Raw genomic sequence first — 24,104 nt, forward strand, 5'->3', positions numbered from 1 at the left:
ACACAAGCTGTTTCTCAGTCCATTTACAGCACAGATTCTGCAGGCTTTCCACTCTCCATCAACTCTTACCTCATTGGAAGAACTCGCTCACCATTGACAGAATGCGTCTGTCATCTTTACTTCACCTGCCATCTATTCCATCACCTTGGTCCTCCGAATCCGACCACAATCGGCACCAGGCACACCAGCAACACCACCAACCTTCTTCGCAATCACCTGATGATGCACAGGACAGAGGGCATCAGCACCCAAGCACATTGCTGCCAGGGATGGCCTCACCATGGCCAGATTTTCTTCACTTGATGCTGTACACCCTGGCTGCCACGTGATGCGCCAGGTTAGCACCACCCCACACCATAGAAACGTAGAAGATAGGAGCAGGAGTAGGCCATTCGGCCCCTCGAGCCTGCTCCGCCATTCAGTGCGATCATGGCTGATCATCCAATTTCAGTACCCGGTCCCTGCTTTCTTCCCAATACCCCTTGATCCCTTAGCCTTAAGAAATATATCCAACTCCTTCTTGAATATATTTAATGAATTGGCCTCTACTGCCTTCTGTGGTAGAGAATTCCACAGGTTCACCACTCTCTGGGTGAAGAAATTCCTCCTCATCTCTGACCTAAATGGCTTACCCCTTATCCTTAGACTGTGACCCCTGGTTCTGGACTCCCCGGCCATCGGGAACATCCTGCATCTAGTCTGTCCAGTCCTGTCAGAATTTTATAAGTTTCAATGAGATCCCCTCTCAATCTTCTAAACTCCAATCGTCCCAATCTCTCCTCATACATCATTCCTGCCATCCCAGGTATCAGCCTGGTGAATCTTCGCTGCACTCCTTCCATGGCAAGAACATCCTTCCTCAGATAAGGTGACCAAAACTGCACACAATACTCAAGGTGTGGTCTCGCCAAGGCCCTGTACAACTGCAGCAAGACATCCTTGTTCCTGTACTCAAACCCTCTCGCTACGAAGGCCAACATACCATTTGCCTTCTTAACCACCTGCATGCTTACCTTCAGCGACTGGTGCACAAGGACACCCAGGTCTCGTTGCACTTCCCCTTCTCCCAATCTATTGCCATTCAGATAATCTGCCTTCCTGTTTTTGCCACCAAAGTGGATAACCTCACATTTATCCACGTTATATTGCATCTGCCATGTTTTTGCCCAATCACCCAACCTATCCAAATCATCCTGGAGTTTCTTGGCATCTTCCTCACAGCACACACGCCCACCCAGCTTTGTGTCGTCTGCAAATTTGGCGATATTCCATCTAGTTCCCTTGTCTAGATCATTAATATATATTGTGAATAGCTGGGGTCCAAGGACCGATCCTTGCGGTACCCCACTAGTCACTGCCTGCCACTCGGAAAAAGACCCGTTTATTCCAACTCTTTGCTTTCTGTCTGCCAACCAGTTCTCTATCCAAGTCAATACCTTGCCCCCAATCCCATGTGCCTTAACTTTACATGCTAATCTCTTATGCGGGACCTTATCAAAAGCCTTCTGAAAGTCCAAATACACCACATCCACTGGTTCTCCCTTATCTATTTTACCAGTTACATCCTCAAAAAATTCCAGTAGATTAGTCCAGCACGATTTACCTTTTGTAAATCCATGTTGACTTTGTCAGATCCTGTCACTGTTTTCCAAGTGCTCTGCTATTACATCTTTTATAATGGACTCTAGCATTTTCCCCGCTACCAATGTCAGGCTTACCGGTCTGTAATTCCCTGTTTTCTCTGTACCACCTTTTTTGAATAGTGGGGTAACATTAGCTACCCTCCAATCCATGGGCACTGTTCCAGATTCCATCGAATGTTGGAAGATGATCAGCAATGCATCTACTATTTCTAGGGCCACTTCCTTAAGTGTACCCTAGGATGTAGATCATCAAGCCCTGGGGATTTATCGGCCTTCAATCCCATCAATTTCCCTAACACCATTTCCCTACAAATACTGATTTCTTTCAGTTCCTCCCTTTCATCAGACCCTATGTTCCCCGACATCTCTGGGAGGTTATTTGTGTCCTCCTTTGTGAAGACTGAACCAAAATATGTATTTAATTGGTCTGCCATTTCTTTGTTCCCCATTATAAATTCCCCTGATTCTGACTGCAAGGGACCTACGCTTGACTTCACCAATCTTTTTCTCTTCACATATCTATAAAAGCTTTTACAGTCAGTTTTTATGTTCCCTGCAAGCTTACTCTCATATTCAATTTTCCCCTTCTTAATTAATCCCTTTGTTCTCCTTTGTTGAATCCTAAACTGCTCCCAATCCTCAGGTTCACTGCTTTTTCTGGCCAATTTATATGTCCTCTCCTTGGATCTTATGCTATCCCTAATTTCCCTTGTTAGCCACGGTTGAGCCACCTTTTTTGTTTTATTTTTATGCCAAACTGGGATGAACAAATTCTGTAGTTCATCCATGCGGTCTTTGAATGTTTGCCATTGCCTATCCACCGTCAACCCTTTGAGTGCCATTCCCCAATCAATTCTACCCAACTCGCGCCTCAGACCATCGTAGTTTCCTTTATTTAAATTCAGGACCCTCGTCTCTGAGTCAACTACTTCATTCTCCATCTTAATGAAGAATTCGATCATATTATGATCACTCCGACCCATGGGGCCTCGTACAACAAGATTGCTAATTAATCCTTTATCGTTACATAATACCCAGTCTAAGATGGCCTGATCTATGGTTGGTTCCTCGACATATTGGTCCAGGAACCCATCCCATAAACACTCCAGGAATTCCTTCTGCACAGTATTGTTACTAATTTGGTTAGCCCAATCTCTATGTAGATTAAAGTCACCCATGATGACTGCTGTGCCCTTATTGCACGCTTCTCTAATTTCCCTTTTAATGCCATCCCCAACCTCCGCATTACTGTTTGGAGGTCTATATACCACTCCCACTAACATTTTCTGCCCCTTGGTATTTCTCAGTTCTACCCATACAGATTCCACATCATCAGAGCTATTATCCTTCCTTACAATTGTGTTAATCCCTTCTTTAACCAGCAATGCTACCCCACCTCCCTTTCCTTTTTGCCTGTCCTTCCTGAATATTGAATACCCCTGGATGTTGAGTTCCCAGCCTTGGCCACCCTGGAGCCATGTTTCTGTAATCCCAATCAAATCATATTCGTTTACCTCTATTTGCGCAGCTAATTCATCCACCAACACCATAAAGCATGCCTACAATGTCCAAGCCATTCCTTTCACACTCACCACCATTGCGGAGGGGTGCTGTTATGTCTCGCCATTCACTGCAACTCACTAAGCCACTTCCAAAGGTGCAGACAAATCTGTCCAAGAAAGAAAGTGTTGAAAATAAAGGTTTCACTGTTTGACACCACATTAACAGAAACTTTACATGAACATTGGATAAAACACCCAAGTGGCTGCCCTTGTGTGTTGTTAATTGGTATGATTGCACTTGGATGAGTGTGAGGGGTGGCTAGTGAGATGGGGAAATGATAATGTAGATAGAGGGATGGGTGGAGGTGCAAGGTAAGTTGGTGTGTGTAAGGATGTGCAGGAGTAAGGTAAGGAAGGCAGAGTGGTGGGGATGTGATGAGAGGCACAGCAGGATGCAGGTGAGTATGGCTTTGTACTAACGGTTAATGATCAAATGAGATCACTGAAAAGTTTGCACCACTGCACCCAGGTCCTCCTGACGACATCCCTGCTTGTGACCTCCTCTGCAATGTGTAACCAGGCTGTGTTGGTCTCCTAGGGAGGGCTCTTCTGCTCATCGGAAGGAAAGAGGGACCTCCCTGTGTGCTGTGACTCGCTCCATAATCATATGGGGGGAGTCATGGGAGAACCTGGGTGCAACCCTACACCTCTGTGCAGTCATTGTCAGTGTTTGCAGCTCTTCAATGCTATAGAACACTGACAGCACAAATGTTAAAAGAAAGTTGGCCATGACCCCTTTAAGGAAACCTGCTGATAACCCGCCATGACTGACGTCACCAGACCCGCTTCCTCTAATTGACGCGGGAAACGCGCTGGGTGGGCTTAACAATCCCCATCAACGGAAAATCATTTTCCAGAACGGGATGGAGCTAGCAGCGGGGTCAGGACCCACCCCGGACCTGCCGAGATAAGGAAAATCTCGGCCTAGGTCTCGGATTACCCATGAGCAATTCCATGGGAGATTTACTAGTTCATGAAGGAATGAGACTCCATGCTTATAAAAGTAAATTTTCAGTGCCAGGGAGATTGTTTAGCAGTAATTATGACATACCACGCCGTTAAAAATTCACTTGCACTTAAATGCACCAGCCCTAACTTTTTCTGCCGTGTTTAGTGGGTATCTAGTGACTAACTACTGCAAATTCTTCCACACCACCTCCTAAGCCCACGCCCTCTACCACCTAGAAGGACAAGGGCAGCAGGCGCGTGGGAACACCATCACCTCCAAGTTCCCTTCCAAGTTACACACCATCCTTCATCGTCGCTGAGTCAAAATCTTGGAACTCCCTCCCTAACAGCACTGTGGAAGTACCTTCACCTCACGGACTGTAGTGGTTCAAGAAGGCGGCTCACCACCACCTTCTCGAGGGCAATTAGGGATGGGCAATAAATGCTGGCCTTGTCAGCGACGTCCCTATCCCAGGAACAAATGGGGAAAAAAATTCACGCCCAAAAGTTTCACATGTTTCAATGCTGAATCTCTGCAAAATACTGTTAGAGCGATGCTTGTGGAGGAACAGGGCAACTCGAACAGCAACTTCCTGATTTCCGCGCTTAACTGCGCATGTGCGGATGCCAGAAGTTGCTGTCCGATTTACTTCTTAATGGTGAGTTAGCCTCACATTATTCTTGCTGCAAAATCTGGGCCAAAATGGTGTAATAGTCTTTTGCGATAAATTACTGTTCACCTCCTCTCTCCTCCTTCTCATGTTTTAGTTGAAAAGAATTGAGGATAAGCAGGGGTTTTCATGCAAGACACTAATTGGCATCTAGAGACTGCCATATCCAAAAGATTTTTTTTAATTATGTACGTGATTTCTCCACTGGATAACTGAGTTATTATGTTGGTATGTGGAGAGCTTTGAAATAATTAGAACTGCCATACAAAAGCTGGTAGTATTTTTTGCAGATGTTTTTCCTTCTAGTCGGGTGTATGCATTCTGAAAATGGTAACAAGTATTTTTATCTTGTGATTTCAGGATGCCAGAAATTTTAACCCTTTGGCTATGCAAAATTAATAATGGAAAAATTGCACTTTTAAAGTAACTCGTAACATTTTGGGTCCTATTGCTAGTTGATATGACTCTTAATTTGTCATAACTATAAAGGACCGTATTTTGTGACCCCTACGGGTGCATACAAGGTGTGTACACACCCGTAGGGGCCGCGCAAGTTCCGGGTTTAGGCATGCGATGTGCATGCACTAAAACCCGGAACTTGCGATCTGTCAAGAATCATCTTGACAGATCATCCACATCCCCGGGAGATTGGCCTCCTGCGGGTGGAGAGTTGCGCTATTTGCCCAACTTCCACCTGCTGAATGCCTGTGAAATGTTTACGCCTGGTAAACGCAGGCATATAAGGTCTGCTTTTACCAGCATAAGAGTTTTATAAAATAAAAAAATAAAATTTTATCCATACATTAAAAATGCTGTCCAATGAGGTAAGTTTATTTTTAGCCCTGTTAAAATATATTTAAAACATTTTCAAAAAATAAAATTTTCGCTTAAAATATTTAATTAAATGGCATTTTAATTAATTTTAAATATGTAATTTTTTTTAATTTCGTGTTTCATGTTTTTTTTAAGTGATCCCCATTCATACTTCTGGGTGTTTCGTACGTACGGAACTCCCATAAGTATGAATGGGGATTCCCTTTTTTTATTGGTTGGGCCGGCCTATGTGATCCCAAGGGCGCTTGCGAACCGCATGCGTCTCTGGGATACGTGGGCCTTTGCCCGCGCGTACCCGTAGAGGCCCAGGATCGCAAGCCTCCATATCTCCCGGGCCACCAGGTAATTGTGTAGAATTTTTACAGGTCTGAGGCATCCGCCTGCAGGAAGCCTCCAATCGCAAATTTTGGGCCAATGTAATTCTTAGAAAATATTAGCTGCACTTTATTTAACGAGCAAATTATGGTAGAATAATAACACATCCTCCGCATCCCCCACAGCCCTCCCCCAAGTGATTAATCAAACTTCTCCAAATTTTGATCTTGCAATTTATAATATAGGAATCAACAACAATAACAATTTTGCCTTTAGGTAGAATCTTTAACATAGTAAACTGCCCCAAGGCGTTTCACAGGGACATTATCAAACAAAATTTGACACTGAACCACATAACGAGATATTAAGACAGGTGACCAGAAACTTGTTTTAAAGAGGTAGGTTCTAAGGGGCATTTTAAAGGAGGCGATCAAGATGCAGAGGCTTAGGGAAGGAATTCGAGACCTTTGGGCCCAGGCTGAAGGCACGGCTGCCTATGGTGGAGCGATTAAAATCAGGAACGTGCAAGAGGCCAGAATTGGAGGAGCACAGGGATGTCTGATGGTTGTAGGGCTGGAGGAGGTTACAGAGCTAGGAAGGGGCATGGTCATGGAGGGATTTGGAAACAAGGATGAGAATTTTAAAATCCATGCGGTGTTGGACTGGGAGCCAATGTAGGTCAGCGAGCACAGGGGTGATGGGTGAACAGGACTTGGTGCGTGTTAGGACACAGGCAGCAGAGTTTTGGATGAGCTCAAGTTTATGGAGTGTGGAAGATGCATGAATTTAACCTTTCCTGCACTTTGAGATAAATTTATGTCTGATCGGAGGAGTTTGCTTTTGGCAGCTTTGTTTCCTTCAAGACTTTGTCCTGTGAAAATTCTGACAGATAATCAAGTGGGAGGATAATTGGGGCATGGATAATGAAGCTTCCAATGTGTAGTCAGGTAACATTGGGCAACTTGTTATATGGTGAAGCCAAAGCATGGAATTAATGATGGATACTGTTTTTTGTTTTGTGGTAATTTGCAGGATTCCAGCCAATCTCCAAGTGAGATGCATATCCTGAATCTCTCCGGGCTTCCATCAGATGATGATCTTCTAATATACAAAAGGTGAGATAAAATACAGAACAAATATCCTGAATATGAGTTACAAGACTAAAATGTAATGGAGTGCTTCAAATAACATGAGTAGCTGGGCCAATGTTCAAATAAAGTTTAAAAATGATCTGAACCCCCATTTTAAATTATAGCCTTGAATTTGTTTTTTAATTGAATTTTCTTGTGTCTGTTATATAATGCTTACCTCTCTGCTTTTCACTTTTTGTCATGAATATTTCAGTGGCTCGGTATTGTGCAATATATAACTGATGTATGTCTTTTTACTTGGCTGAGTGACTCATAGAAATGAAAAAATCAGTAAAGTAGATTAGTACTCGCATGAACTATTCGAATTCCCAGCATGGAAGGCATAGTTTGAAAACCTATGGAATATTTTTCATTTCCTCATCTCCACCCCCTTTATCATAACTGTGCTGCAGAAATGAGAAATGCATCAGCTGATTTATCAATTCTGATGAAAGGTCATCGACCTGAAACGTTAACTCTCTCTCTCTCTCTCTCTCTCTCTCTCTCTCTCTCCACAGATGCTGCCTGACCTGCTGAGTATTTCCAGCATTTTCTGTTTTTATTTCAGATTTCTAGCATCTGCAGTATTTTGCTTTTGTATCAGTTGATTTATCATTGTTTCAAAATAGGGGAAGGCGTTTAGCAAAAATGTAACTATATTCAGGTGTAGAAAAGACCCATTAGGCTCAACAAGCCTATTCCCTGAGGATCACCTCACTGTCTTCTTGCCATATCCCTCAATCCCTTCTCTCCAGAGAAACACATTTTAAATGTCGCTTGAACCCATTTATAGCCTGCCCAGTAACTTATTCTACAGCCCCATGGGTGAAAAATTCAGCCTGACTTCCCTTCTTACTCCAACTTTTTAATTTTTAACTTGTCCTCCTGATATTTGAACATTTCATCATAATGAACCATTTGCCTGGATCAATTTATGAATTCCATTCATAATCTTGAAAACTTCCTCAGTCTCCTATTTTGTAAAGAAAACAAGCCATAGGAAAATTGACTTTTTTAATTAAAAGCCAAATTGACTTTACTAGGAACTCTTGATACACTAAATCACTGCTGTTGTTTGTCTCTGTGCTCTTTCAAGAACAGTATCCTTCTATGTGGCTAGAACTGCACACAGTACTCCAAATGGGGTCTGACCACGGTAATAATACAAACTCAAAAAGCAAAGAAGAAACTGCAAATGTTGGAAATCTGAAACAAAAACAAAAACTACTGGGAACACGACAGGTTATTTGACACCTGGTGAGAGAAAGATACTGACTGACCTGAGTGTTTCCTGCATTTTCTGTATTTTTTGTAATAATAGAAGGTTGATTTGATTTGTACTGAATCCTGATGTTAATGCAATCCAGTACCTTATTAACCCACTATATTTACTGCAACTAGATGGATTTAATTGATTTACCTATAAACCCATCCCTGACTTGCACACTGTACAATTGTTCTATCTAACCCAAGTCTCCTGTGGTGGGGAGGAGGTTATGTGAATGTGGTGTAGTTGTGATTTTTGAGAAGCTCAAAAAAAAAGCTACTTTCCACTAATTTACACAATTTAAGCCATTAAATAATAACTGAACTAATGGTATTTAGGATTTTTTTGTGTCATTGAGGGAGATGATGTTTGCAAAAGGAGCAGAGGGAGATGTTTATTTCAGTACTGATATTAGACAATGCGGCTGTAGGCAAGAAGGCCAAGACCATCCCGAATAACGTCGCATGCCGATCGTTGGAAGCTTGACAGTGGGGAAAACCCCTCCGGGCAGTGCTACCCAATGATCAGAAAAAAATTCAAATCCACTGTGGGCAGCATGGGGAGATGAAAATTTAATAATCTGTAAATAATTGGGGGGGGTGAGAATGAGGAAGGTTTTGTGAGGAAAGAAAAACAAATCAAGACTTTCATTGTCAGTACATCCTGCTGTGGGAATTGGAGCAAAAAATTATTATTCAGTAATGTGAATAACTTGGAATGAGGAGTTTTGGAGAGCGATAAAAGTTGCACAAGAAGGTCACTTGAATCTTAACTAAGTTTTTATGAAGTAATAGCTATTGCAAATTATTTGTGAGGCTTGTATATTTCAGTATCAATAAGTTATGTTGTTTTTCTCATGAGCCGCATGATGTATTGCTTCAGTTGTTGTGCTGTGTTACAACGATGGGCAAACCGATGCAACATTTAGGCTGTAGCTGGACCACAGTAAACATCAGAAACCACACTCTAGGTTCCAGATTACCCATGAGCAATTCTGTGGGAAATCTACTAGTTCATAGTAAAAAAAAATACTTTGGAACCAAGTCATCTAGATCAAGAGCAATTCGATGGGGTGCCTTTGCAAGGTAGGACTTCAGTGTGCTAAACCCATGGATTTACCAAAGGCTTTCCACCCTTCTGGCAGGCAACACAGCATTTGTATTTTCCATGATGTTTGCTGTGCCAGTAACACTGCTGGGTTCCAATTTCACAGGCTTGATGGGTCTGTTGTACTGCTCAATCTTTGATGGATTCATATATCCATTAGCTGGTCACCACCACTGCCATTTGCAGCAATTCAGAATCAAAAAATTAAGTCATATGTCAAAGAAATATAAATGAAAATAAAGCTGAAGGAAAGTTGAGTGTACTGGTTGTAAGGAGTTTGGTTAATAGCAGCTTGAACCTGAGCATACTACCAGTTGCTAATGAAATGTATCACCGGTCTGCAAATAAATACAGTACCTGTTCATAACAGTTCAATAGCAGTTAAGTAAACAGTAGTGGATTTTGGAATCAATTGGTCTTAAGATTTCGAAATGATATCCAAAGATGACCTGTCTTCTGACTCCACATTTGAAACAGTGTTTTAATATTGCTATGTTTTTACAACAGGTTTGTTTATTTGGGTCAAAGCCAGCGTAAGGTTGACATACACAGCCAACAAACCAATGCAAAGCAACTAGACAACATGATGACCATCTTGTAAGTATCGAGTAATAGTTACTCTTTATTTTTATTTTTACACATTGTCTAAAGCAAACTTTCACACTAACTTTTTTTATATATCTACAAGTATATTAAAAGGGTAAATGTTGGTAAATAAGCAAAAATCACAACAAATCAAAGCAGCGGCAACAGGCCACACCTGAGGATCCTTGGGGATGGTCCCCAGCAATCGCAACCTCTTCAACAAAAAAAAACAGGGAACGCGTCCCCGACATATACACACACGCCTGTTGCCATTTTATGGTAGCATGCTGTGCGAGTGTCCTGCCTTGGAGAGGCGTGACACTTCATTATCCTATTTAAATCGGGCTCCCACACTGCAATTGAGAGCCTGATTTAAATTTAACTGCTGCTGGCCGGGTTTCCCAGGGCTCGGGGAAACCCAGCAGCGAAATGAAGGCGGGTTCTGCCGGCTTCAGAAAGTAAGAGAGTCGGGATAAATGGGTCATTTTCTGGTTGGCAACCAGTAACTAGTGGGGTGCCACAGGGATCAGTGCTGGGGCCTCAACTATTTACAATCTATATTAATGACTTGGATGAAGGGACCGAGTGTATTGAAGCCAAATTTGCTGATGATACAAAGATAGGTGGTTAGCAAGTTGTAAGGAGGTCACAGAGTCTGCAAAGGGATATAGATAGGTTAAGTGAGTGGGCAAAAATTTGGCAGATGGAGTACAATGTGGGAAAATGTGAGGTTATCCACTTTGGAAGGAAGAATGAAAAAACAAATTATTATTTAAATGGAGTGAGACTACAAAATGCTGCAGTACAAAGGGATCTGGGGGTCCGAGTACATGAAACACAAAGTTAGCATGCAGGTACAGCAAGTAATTAGGAAGGCTAATGGAATGTTGGCTTTTATTGCAAGGGGTATGGAGTATAAAAGTAGGGAGGTTTTGATGCAACTTTACAGGGCGCTGGTGAGACCGTACCTGGAGTACTGCGTACAGTTTTGGTCTCCATATTTAAGGAAGGATATACTTGCATTGCAGAGAAGGTTCACTAGGTTGATTCCTGGGATGAAGGAGTTGACGTACGACGAAAGGTTGAGCAGGTTGGGCCTATACTCACTGGAGTTTAGAAGAATGAGAGGTGATCTTATTGAAACATATAAGATTCTGAGGGGGATTGACAGGGTGGATGCTGAGAGGATGTTTTCTAAGTGGGGGTATCTAGAACTAGGGGGCATAGTTTCAGAATAAGGGGTCACCCATTTAAGACGGAGATGAAGAGGAATTTCTTCTCTGAGGGTCGTGAATCTTTGGAATTCTCTGCCCCGGAGAGCTGTAGAGGCGGAGTCAGTGAATATATTCAAGGTGGAGATTGACAGACATTTGAACCAGAAGGGAGTCGAGGGGTATGGGGAGAGAGCGGGAAAGTGGTGTTGAGGCCAAGATTGGATCAGCCATGATCTTATTGAATGGCAGAGCATGCTCGAGGGGCCGATTGGCCGACCCCTGCTCCTGTTTCTTATGTTCTTATAGCACTTCTTATGTTCTTATAGCACTCCTTATGGGTCAGGAGGAGCAGGAGTGCCTCCCCCGGCCCCTCAAATAAACCTTCAGCCTCCTTTCTGCCAATCGCGGGCTGTCTCTAACTCCTGCTGTGATCGACGACCCTCCAGCCCCGATCTGAAGCCTACCTTGCCCCCTCTCTTTCTCTCCCTCCGGTGATCTTGATTGCCAGGGACCGTCCCCAGCTATAGCCTCCTGTCGCTGGTTTTTCTGCCCGGCAGCCTGTCAATTTGGCTGGCTGCCGAGCGGGAAACGGAAGAAAAATCTTATGCCGTTCTGCCGTTAAATTCGTCAGGATTGCCACATCCCCGGTCTTGCTGGGTTTCTCCTACACTCCCCGCTCTGTAAATATCTGGGCCAGAGAAACAAAAATAGTTGGAGACAAGCAGAGAGAAGTTTTTTTTGTTAGTTGGCAAGAATGTAGATCAATTAGTTACAGTATAGATTTACAGAAATGGTAATAGAATTATTACAGTAGCTAATAAATTTACAAAACTAAGATTACTAAGGTAATACATGTCAGGTGGAAAAAGTGAAGGGTGCTGTCTGTTCATGTCATGTTGACTGAATGCAGCAGATTAATAAATTAGTCATTTTGCTAATAAGATTGTGACAACTTTTTTTTTGAAACACTGTTTTAAAATGAAATCTTTTTTCCGACCAATTACAAGCTGTCTTTCCTGATAACAGATTTTATTTTGATTTGGGAAACAAAAGAACTCTGTAAATATGAATATTTTAAAAACCACTGTATACAATAGAAAATTGGGTCTAACCAAGATGCAGCTAGAAGTACTTGGCATTCATCATCTTTAACTTTAGCATTTCCTTCAAGCTCAAGGTTGACAAGCCACAACATTGTTAGTCCTGTTTTTACAGAAAATTCTGACATATATATTAGTAACCTCCATAAACCCAGCTGCACGTGCTTCATCTGCTGCACAAACATGTGCCATTGCCAGAGTGAAAATTCTTGATGAACAATAGTCAGAGATTTGCATAAATTTGCATACCTTATTTCTGAAAATAGATTCTTGCCTGTTCTAATCCTCATCCGTTCCTTTGAGAGATTTTGCCTCTTCAAGCTCTTGTGTTGTCACAAAAAGCAATCGCACTCTGAAAGCTGCCTAATGCTTAGAATAAAAAAAAGCTTATACAGGCTTTTACACTGTTATCATGGAAATGTTACTACTCTACCTAGTATTGACAGTGCACTAAACATTCATGCCAAATCTTTGAGTGCTTGTTGAATTGTTGTTTCTATGAGCTAAAAATACTGCTGTTGACCGAGACTATTAATATTTAAAATATCTGAATTCTAACTTTTTTGTGTTTCTTTTATTGATGTACAATTTAGAACAAATATGCAATGCAAAGATAGTTTAATTTGAATCTTTCCTCTAGCACATAGGCCATAGAGAAGTGTCAATCACACTTGGGAAGTGTTGCAGTTAGAATGTCACTTTTTTAAAATTAATCTAGAGATCTGAGCAACAATGACAAGGCAGTACTTATGCCCATCCCTAGTTGCCCTGAGGCCATTTAGTTTCAAACACATAGTATGTAACTAGAGTCATATGTAGGCCATATGTGGCAGGTTCCCTTCCCTGAAGGGAATTAGTGAACTAGTTCGGTTTTCACAACAATCTGGTAGATTCCAGTCCTTTACTGGTGTGAGCCACAAATGATCAGATTTATTCAAGTCAATTTCACAACTTGCACGGTAGGATTTGAACTCGTGGGTAGAAATTGCACCCTTTTTACAGACGTAAAATGGGGGCAGCGAGGGCCAATTTCAGGGACCAATACACGCCTGAAAGATGTCTGACCTGATATTAGAGATGGCCTGCTCCATTCCGGATTCTTCAGCGTTGCCAGGAGGAGCAGGAATGCTTCCCCGCTCCACAGCATTCCAAGCGCCTTTTTGAAAGTACAGGAAACTTTCTGGTATCCGGCACTGACGGGACCGAGCTGGTGCCGTCTCATCAACACTGCCGTAGAAACCAGTGCTAATGTTAAAACATACAGAGCTTCTGAGCTCCGTGTGAAGCAACAAACCCTGTTGCTTAGCAACAGCTTCAAAACAGTCGGCTGCTGCTTGCAAGCGTCTCTGTAGCTAAGCAACAGCTTCAGCTAGACCTTGCAGAGCCACGACTGGAGGAAAAAAAGCAACGAAAAGAAAAAAACTTATCTGAACCGACTCCTGAATTTTGCCAGTGGATAGAGCTTTCCGGACATTTAACCTCCGGATAAACGAAAGTTTCCTGTACTTTCAGTCAGCATCTAGGATCTGGGACTTCAAGAAGCTTGAGCCCTAAGAAAAGGACCAGGTATAATTACTGCAGCCTTTTGGGCATCTTCATTTCTTTCAGGTCAGCTGTATTTCCAGGCCTGGGCTATTTGCAGTGTTCACAGTGAAAATCAAAAAATATGGTCTCTTACTTAGTGACATTTTAGCATCTGCTGTAGTCTAGCAGATACTTGCTACAATCTGGATCCCAGTCGAGAAATCTCATTTGAGAGCCAAAGGAGGAAATAACTATGTAGGTGCCATTTTGCAGTGTTGATATCCCCTTTGGCAAGGGGATTTGTTTACTGGCAGAATACTACTTTTGTGTCACTGATCTGTTGAAAGCAGCCTTCTTCATGGCCCTCTAGTATTGAAACCCTCCCTGTGGCATTTCATAGATCAAGAAAGCACTGGATGTGATTTGTATGCTACAATTGCAGTAGTAATTCTCACTGCACAGCAGCAGATGGAAAACCATTGTAGAGACTTTGTTACAGCATTGTGCAGCTAATGCAAGAGTAAGCTCAGATAATCTCTGTGCTGTATAGGTACATAAGAAAGTATGGAACCAGAAAAGACTCCAAGGCCTAGAAATTCGGTGTGTAGCGCCAGCAGTTAGCGCCTAAAGAGGGCAGTCAATGGCTTTAGCGCCACTGGCCACGCCTCCCGCGATATTTAGCAGGGCACTAATGGCGGCGTTAGCCTGTTGCGCTGCGCCGCCACCGATGAAGTCATCGGTGTGCGCAGCGCCCTGCTACCGCCCCGATCGCCATATTTGGTAGCGCCCGCCTCTGTAGCGCCCGGTTCACGGGGCCTACCTGTGGTGGCAGTGGCACAAATTAAGGTGGAGGTGCGGGGCGGCCGTTTTTTTCGGCGGCTGCCTGCCAGCACCTCCGTCCCCAGCCTCCTGATTTCCCTCCCCCGCCGCCACCCCCCCCCCCCCCCCCCCCCGGCAGTGCCGGCTGTTTTCCGAGAGCCTGGCACTTCTCCTCGGTGCCGGGCTCTTTTACCGGCACTCGCGATCAGAGATTGCGCTGCAGCAGACCCCTCCCCCTTAAGAATGGGAGGAAGGCCTGCAGTACCGCAGCGCGCCGTGCCGCAGCGTGTGGCACTGCGGCACGTTGCGCTGCGATATTCAGTTTCAGCGCCCTAAGAGGGACGCGCAGCGCCCCGTGTCCTTCTTGGGGTGCACAAGATGAATTTCCAGCGGGCGCAAGCGGCTCCGTGCGCAGCGCAAATTCCGGCGCCCAGGCAAGCTTGGCGCCCCGTTTGGGCCTCCACCGAATTTCTAGGCCCAAGTCTTTACTACCACAGACAGTCACTTCCTCCAGGCTAACATATCATTTTATTTTTATTCATTGTCCAGAGCTAACCACTCTTTCTAACATTCTTCTGGAAAGTTTGTGCGATTGAATTTTTTGTATGTTATTAATTAGAGTTTAAAATGGCAACGGTGTCAGATTCCAATTACTATTTGAAGTTTAGTTGAGTTCAAGTGCTTCCTTATACCACAGCATGGCCTAGAAATTGAGTTTGCGCTGCGCCAGGGCTTTAGCGCCGGCGCTAAGTCCCTTTGCGCGCGCCAAAAATTCAGTAGCGCCGCGCCCAAACGGCTGCTGGCGCTACTGAAGGGTTTTAGCGCCTGAAAACTGGCGCAACGCGCCGCATTGCGGCGCTATTCCGGCGCTGCGGCGCCCGCTGCGGTGCGGCAGGCTCGGGAAGTGCAGGCCTCCTCCTTCCGTTAAGGAGGAGCTGCCTGCACCCGGCCGCGGCCCGCGCAAATCTCTTCAAAAATGAGCCCGGCACCTCGGACAAGTGCCGGGCTTGCATCTGTTCCGGGGGCGGGGGGGGGGGGGAGAAGTCCGGGGAGGGAGCTGCGGGCAGGCGGCCGGCGGGAAAGCGGCCGGCCACCGCGCCTCCTTGCCTCCTTAAAGCGCCGGCGCAGACTCCGGCAACACTCGTTTGCCGGAGTCTTAGTTGCGGCTGCCACTGGCGAGGCGGCCGCAACTGAATTTCGGCTTGGGGCCGGGTTACCACTGCAACCGGGACGCTGCGCACACCGATGACGTCATTGGTGCCGGCGCAGCGCTACCGGTCTACCGCCGCGGAAGGGCCCCAGGCAATTTAGGAACCGGCGCCAATTGCAGCGCTAGGCCCTCTAGCGCAGCAAAATCGGTGCTAAGGGCACTGAATTTCTAGGCCCATGACTTTAATGTTTGCTTTTTCGTGTTTTAAACCAAATTGTTTTTGACAATGATAAGCTGAAGTTGTATGGATAGCAAACCAATTTAGGTTGGTCACTCCAATCCAGTGCATGCCTATCTAAGCAGTAGTTTTTTTTAAAAACTGGATCACTGTATCTGCTCAGGTTAAGGAAGCATGCGTAATACAGATTGTGAGCACTGGGGGGAAAAAAGATGCATTTATATCGCATCTGTCCAACATCAAAATGCTTCACGTATAATTAATTAATTTATGAAATACAGTGACTGCTATGTAAGCAAACACGGGAACCATTTTGCACACCATATGATCCCGCAAACCACTATCCAACAATGACTAGTTAATCTCTATTTGGTGATTGAAGCAAGAATTTTTGCCAAGACAACTTCCTGCTTTTATTAGAATAACATTCATGCAGATGGGACCTTGGTTTAATGTCATGTCTGAAAGACATCGCCCCTCCACCCCCACAATGCAGTATTTCCTCACTGCTGCATGGGAGTGACAGCCCAGATTGTGTGAAGTACTGGAGTGGACCTTGAACCCATAAACCACAAGAGGAATTAATTGTTAATGGCAGTTTTAATTTTTACATGGTCTGCAAAAGCCTGCTTAGTAATGCAGTCTAAATTGTCCTACTCTTCTAGACAAATATGTTTTTAACAAAACTATAAATGTAGTTTCTCTTTGATTTTTTGTGAATTTTGTGCCTGTTGAGGTGAGGATGTTAGTTTAGCAGAATGAACGGTTCCTGTTTTTGGCACATAATGTCATCCAGAACCTCTGGATTAGGTACATCACTGTTGTATGGAGAGCAAAGCTTCCTCCTCTTCATTCCAACCATGTACTGTATCACAGTGACCTTTCCATTCCCCACACCAGCCACCTTCTGAGTGACATTGCCAAAGTAGGAGCGGTTTAGTCCTACGAGCTCTGCCCACTTGGAACTGGATTGAAACTGCATAAACTCCATTCACACAGGACTTGTGCAGCTGGCAGCCAATTAAGATTTTCATCCAATCAATCTAGACTGGGTTGGAAGCCAGGTCTAAGAGTTGAAAAGCTGGTGTTTAATCACTGCTTGTGTCCTTAAAATAGTACAATTTTGCACACATTCTCTGTAGCTTATGAATAAGTTATGTTCTCGAAGCCTTTTTTTCTCCTGTGTAACTCAAATAGCTTCTGCAATGAATTGTGACATTGAGCATAAACATGGACAGAGATAGCAAGCTGCAAGTGTGATCAATATTTAATTGAAACCTTTTCTTTGGCATTATGTGGATAGTATGTGGTGGATTTAACATAAATTTATGCAACAAGACGATGTAGCTTACATAAAACTTTGTCAACAAACACTGTTGCAGGCTTTTATGTTTGTACAACATGCTATTATGTGCTAAAACAAAAATGACGAAAGTTCCACAAAAGCAGACTATAAAATCAGTTTTTGAAAGGTTAATTATTATAACCATGCTGATAATTAAGTGGTACTGTGTATTCCTATTGCTGTAATCACTCTGTGGTAAGTCTATTGGACCTTGATTCCAATGCTGTATGCTGTAAACCTTGGTAATTTGTACAGTACAATTTCCAAGTAAAAGCCCTTTTCATGTCATGTCATGCCCACACAGACTCAATCCCTTTGCTGCACATCTTCGTTGAGCTGGAGACTGCTCTCAAGTGCTTGTCAAAGGTACTCTACAATCAACCATGAGGAGGTGTGCCCAGAGGGGCCAGTAACTATTTGATTACTTTTATTCCACTCTGATTTTTCTCCATCCACATTGGGGAAGTTCCTGGCCTTCACACCATACCGCAGCATATGAAATGTTCTTGAAATGCAAGGGAGAGACTACAATTTCCAGTAACTGAATGAATGCCAATGTACAAATGCTGGCTGTAATCCCTGCACGAAGTAGAATTCTCAAGTGAAATCAAGCAACATGATTCCTAACTGGAAACTCCAAGAAAGTGACTTAAATGTTAGTCACTTGTTTGAATCTATGTCCCCTTTGTGTTCTCGCTGCATTAACAAATGTTCTGGATTTACCTTTTCTATTCCTTTACCTAATTTAAAAATGTCTTAAGATCACCTCCATTTCAAGCTGAAAAGCCCAGGTTTCTTCAGTCTTTCCTCATAAACTGAGACCTATGATACTAAGGCTTAGCCTAGTGGCTCTTCTCTGAACTGCCTCCAGTGCTTGAAACCTTGTGCCTCACCAACCAGAACTGGACACCGTACTCTCTTTGGTCTGATCAGAGCACAGTACAGATTTCTTCAATTGTAATCTACTGTTTTGACTATATAGATTAACATTCTATTGGCTTTGGCGATTGCTGCTCTGCAGTGGTTGGACATCTTGAGCGTTGATTCTCCTAAGACTCCTAGATCCCTTTTGGTTTTATCCGTAGCTATTTCAACATCATTCATGGAATATGCATATTGCTCATGTTTTCTTTGTGCAGTGCTTTATATTTGCTTATATTAAATTTTATCTGAAATTTTTCTACCCACCTTTATTTTATCTAACAAATAATTTGAGCTGTCCCCTCCAATTCCAATTCCGCGTTTGATATTGTCTACAAATTTGGCCACACTACTTCCCGCCCCCGACATAAATCCTCTGAGTACTCCTTATTTTCTATCCTTCCGTCAACTTTTTATGTATTTGCAGAACCAATGTTTTGGGTTTAAGTAACGGCCTCTCGTGTGGACCTTGGTTAAATGCCTTGGGATCTTTTACATCTACGCGAACAGGTACGGTGTCGATGAAATGCCTCCTCCAAAAGTTGGCACCTCCAACAATGCAGCACTCCCTTAGTACTGCACTGATATGCTAGTTTAGATTGTGTCCAAATCCTGGAATGTGGCTTGAACTCCGCAACCTTCTAACTCTAAGGCGAGAGTGCCACCACTGAGCCAAGATGACATTGACTTTTTTTTGTTTTCTTTTTCAGGGGACCGGTCTCTTCATTTCTTCAAGACAGCATTTATGAGATGCATCTGGCTGACCTGGACAGAAAATCAGCAGAAATCTTTGATTCCCATATCCGGACTGGCAAAGGCATGATACAACTCATGTGCAAGGATGACATGTTAGTCTACAGAGAATACATCAAAAACAGATACATGTGAAGAGATTTAGCAAGGCAGTCCTAAATGTCGCAAATTACTGAGGTTAGAGTGCCATTTTTGTTCAACAGAGCCAATTACCAGGGATAATTGTCTTGTGTCCGAGAAATGACAATTTCAGAATATAATAATCTCTTCTGCAACCCATTCATACAGTACTTAAGATCTGAATTCAATTGGATTATGTATTCTGCCACAATGGTGAAATGATGGGCTGAAGTGTGACATTAATCAATAATGGACTTCATTTCAGGACAAGCTCATTGTATTCTGCGGTGTGTGTCTTATGTCAGTTTTGCTGCTTTAGAGCCATAGTACAAGTTATTTGGAAACAGAATGTGGAATTATTTAATTGACATCTCTGCAAGTTAATATATTTAAAAACAATGTTCAGATATTCTGCTAATGCATTCTATGTCAATGTTGCTCATTATTGATAATGTTTATCTTTTTCCCTTTGCTCACATTAAACAAAACATTAAAGAAAACCACTTCAAACTTAAAATTGTTTTAGTTGTTTTGTTTATCTTGTTTACCTTTTTGTTCCAGAAATATTTCATTTTCTAGGACAGTAAATAAATTCCACCTAAGTTTTAATTTTCAAAAGTATTATTTCATTAAACCACATTAGTTACTCTTGAAAACCGACTGACATTCAATTATATGTAACAGTATTTATGTTGTAGGGTTTGAGAGTTTGCATTTTACACCTTTACAGTGCTAGAATGTTACCATAAAATGTAAACAAAGATGCTTCTAGTTTTAATATCTTTCACTTTACAAGCAATAAAATTACTTAAGACTTGCTGGCCACAGATGGCAATGAGGTGTTTAATCATAGATGATGGGTAAGTATTACACACCTAGGTTCTTGACAGAAGGCATACATTTCTATAATTAATCATTGTTACTGCCTGAAAACGTGTTTTTTTTGCTCAAAATATGCCTTGTTTTGTGCCAGAAGAATCATCAAGCAATGGTAAATATGTGTGGTTAGATTTTCAAAGCCTGTAAAGATTTTATAATTTGTGATTTCTTCCAATTTCCCCCTCTGCACTGCAGATTTTTTTTAACCAACATTTAAACTTCGTGGACTGGGGAGCTCAGCTGACCTCTAGATTTCTCTGCATAAGTTAGCAGTATTACTCCATAATTAGATGGGAGAGTCCTGATTCAAATAGAGAAAGGCTGATAACATCCATTTCTCTGCTGCCCTTTATTCAGTCGTACCCTCCCAACCTCGCCCAATTGAGGAGTACATTTTAAGGATGATGAGCAGCTTACGGGTTTAAACTCTTCATCTTCTCATTGGGTGGCCAGGCCCTCTACTGTTTGCAATACTGGTCATTCTGAAAAATGTCAATTAGCAATCAGACATTATGTGAATAATCATTTCAGTTTATCGCACCAGTAATTTGTCATGCCTGACTGGATTCTACAGTCTACTCCAGTCAAACGAATACTGTACCCAATCTGTTTGAGTGAACAAAAATTATAAGTCCGGCATGCTGATTTTTAGCTATAAATCCCTGTCAAGTGAATCTTTCTGAGCAAAAGTGACCAAAGAGGTATTAAATTGTATGTATGTCAGTGTCCATAGTGTAACTAATAAGGTTGGTGAGCTGGATGCACAAATTTCTACACGGGATTATGAAATGGTTGCATTAACAGAGACATGGCTCAAACATGGCCAGGAATGGGTTCTTAATATTCCTGATTACCAAGTATTCAGGAATGATAGAGAAAGAAAGAGGAAGGGGTGTTGCAATATTAGTTAAGGATGATACAATTAAAGGCTATACTAGATGGTTGTAGTACTGAATCTATTTGACTTCAGTTAAGGAACAGAGGGGGAGCTGTTTAACATTGTTGGGATTTTTTTTATACAGCTCCAAACAGTGAGAAGGAGATAGATGAGCAAATCTGTCTGTCGGCAAATTTCTAAGGCGTGTAACAAAAATAGAGTAGTAATATTAGACTTTAATTACCCTAACATAGACTGGGGAAAAACATAGTGCTAAGGGTAGGGAAGGAGAGGGGAAATTTAGAAAGTTAAAGAGAAAGGACAAGGCAATAGTGCAGGGTAGCGATAGGGGTAATAATAACCAGAGTCTGACAGGAAGGGACAGAACGTACAAACCTAAAACTGCACCGGCAAATAGAGTAAGAGTAAAGAAAAATGGTAAAACGACAACATTAAAGGATCTTTATCTGAATGCACGCAGCATTCGTAGCAAGATAGATGAATTGATGGCACAAATAGAAATAAGGGGCACTTTTTGGAGAAGAGATTTCACTGTATGACAACACATTACCATCACATGGACATTGGCTAAACCTCTCAAGTGCCTACCCTGTGTGTTAGTTGGTATGCTTGCAGTAGGATGAGGGTGAGTGTGAGGGGTGGCTAGTGAGATGGGGGAATTGATAAAGTAGATAGAGGGCTGGGTGGACGTGCAAGGTAAGTTGGTGTCCTGGGGAGGTCTCTTCTGCCCTTGGAAGGGAAGAGAACCTCCCTGCATGCTGTAACTCCCTCCATTGGAGAGTCTGGTGCAAGTGTCCACCTTGGTGCAGTGATTGTCAGTGTTTGCAGCACCTCTGCTGTCGAACACTGACAGAACAACTGTCAAACTCCATGTGGACATGGTCCCTTTAAGGAAACCGGCTGATGACTCATCAAATGACTTCATCAGACCCACCTCCTGTTAATTGGTCAGGAAGCCAGCAGGGCAGGCTTAACAAAGCCAATCAAGGGAAAATCACGTCTGCAGAGCGGAGGCAGCTGGGAGCGGGAGCGGAAACCAGCTATCCCGTCCCCATCCTGCCTCCAGAATTAAATTTGCGGCCAAAGAGTCTGCAAAGGGATATGGATAGGTTAAGTGAGTCGGCAAAAATTTGGCAGATGGAGCATAATGTGGGAAAATGTGAGGTTATCTACTTTGGTAGACAGAATAAAAATGCAAAATATTATTTAAATGGAGAGAGACTACAGAATGCGATACAGAAGGATCAGGGTGTCCTCGTACATGGAACACAAAAAGTTAGTGTGCAGGTACAGCAAGTAATTAGGAAGGCAAATGGAATGTTGGCCTTTATTGCAAGGGGGATGAAGTAGGGAAGTCTTGCTACAACTGTACAGGGCGTTGGTGAGACCAGACCTGGGGTACTGTGTACAGTTTTGGTCGTCTTATTTAAGGAGGGATATACTTGCATTGGAGGCAGTTCAGAGAAGGTTCACTAGGTTGATTCCTGAGATGAAAGAGTTGTCTTATGAAGAAAGGTTGGGCCTGTACTCATTGGAGTTTAGAAGATTGAGAGGTGATCTTATTGAAACATATAGGTTCTGAGGGGGCTTGACAGGGTAGATGCTGAGAGGATGTTTCCCCTTGTGGGGGAATCTAGAATTAGGGGGCATTGTTTTAAAATAAGGGGTCGCCCATTTAAGACTGAGATGAAGAGGAATTTCTTCTCTGAGCGTCGTGAATCTTTGGAATTCTCTACCCCAGAAGGCTGTGGAGGCTTAGTCATTGAATATATTCAAGGCGGAGATAGACAGATTTTTGAAAAACAGGGGAGTTGAGGGTTATTGGGAGTGGGCAGGAAAGTGGAGTTGAGGCCAAGATCAGATCAGCCATGATCTTATTGAATGGCGGAGCAGGCTCAAGGGGCCGAATAGCCTACTCCTATTTCTTATGAGAGGACTTTGATATGTGTACGGGGGAACTTGGTCAATATGTCTCCAGTCCAACAAGGAAGGACACAGTGTTTGATCTGGTTCTGGGAAATGAAGTAGGGCAAGTGGCATGTGTTACAGTAGGAGAACATCTAGCTAACAGTGACCACAACATAATTCGGTGTAAAGTAATTATGGAAAGAACAAAATATTTTAAGCTAAAAATGCTCAACTGGTGATTTTAAGAAGGGACCGAGCACAGGTAGATTGGAAAAGATAGGAGCAGGAGTAGGCCATTTGGCCCCTCAAGCCTGCTCTGCCATTTAATGAGATCATGGCTGATCATCCAAATTCAGTACCCTGTCCCTGCTTTCTCCCCATATCCCTTGACCCCTTTAGCCTTAAGAAATAGATCTAACTCCTTCTTGAATACATTTAATGAATTGGCCTCAACTGCTTTGTGTGGTAGAGAATTCCACAGGTTCACCACTCTCTGGGTGAAGAAATTCCTCCTCATCTGTCCTAAATGGCTTACCCCTAATCTTTAGACTGTGGCCCCTGGTTCTGGACTCCCCTGCCATCGGGAACATCCTTCCTGCATCTAGTCTGTCCTGTTGGAATTTTATAAGTTTCAATGAAATCCCCTCTCATTCTTCTAAACTCCAGCGAGTATAAGCCCAATCTCTCCTCATACGTCATTCCTGCCATCCCAGGTATCAGTCTGGTGAATCTTCGCTGCACTCCCTCCATGGCAAGAACATCCTCAGATAAGGCGACCAAAACTGCACACAATACTCAAGGTGTGGTCTCACCAAGGCCCTATACAACTGCAGCAAGACATCCTTGTTCCTGTACTCGAATCCTCTCGCTACGAAGGCCAACATACCATTTGCTGCCTGCTGCACCTGCATGCTTACCTTCAGGGACTGGTGCACAAGGACACCCAGGTCTCATTGCACTTCCCCTTCTCCCAATCTATTGCTGTTTTGATAATCTGCCTTCCTGTTTTTGCCACCAAAGTGGATAACCTCGCATTTATCCACATAATACTGCATCTGCCCAATCGCCCAACCTGTCCAAATCATACTGGAGTTTCTCGGCATCCTCCTCACAGCACACACGCCCACCCAGCTTTGTCTCGTCTGCAAACTTGGAGATATTACATCTAGTTCC

General features: G+C 43.1%; 1 protein-coding gene across 3 annotated transcripts in view; it reads left to right on the forward strand.

Annotated features, from left to right (window-relative positions):
* The window catches only part of fig4a (FIG4 phosphoinositide 5-phosphatase a), a 111,063-nt gene extending 91,300 nt beyond the window's left edge, over positions 1–19,763 (forward strand). For all 3 annotated transcript variants that reach the window (XM_085997793.1, XM_085997794.1, XM_085997795.1), the window contains 3 exons: positions 7,006–7,088; positions 9,985–10,074; positions 19,084–19,763. In XM_085997793.1, coding sequence (XP_085853919.1) covers positions 7,006–7,088; positions 9,985–10,074; positions 19,084–19,261 — 351 coding nt within the window. In that variant the 3' untranslated portion in view covers positions 19,262–19,763. The remainder of the gene's footprint in view (positions 1–7,005; positions 7,089–9,984; positions 10,075–19,083) is intronic.
* Positions 19,764–24,104: the final 4,341 nt, after the last annotated feature.

The sequence above is a fragment of the Somniosus microcephalus genome, chromosome 9 (genome assembly GCF_052327205.1).
Source record: "Somniosus microcephalus isolate GS21.2 chromosome 9, FLI_Smic_1.0, whole genome shotgun sequence".
NCBI lineage: Eukaryota > Metazoa > Chordata > Chondrichthyes > Squaliformes > Somniosidae > Somniosus > Somniosus microcephalus.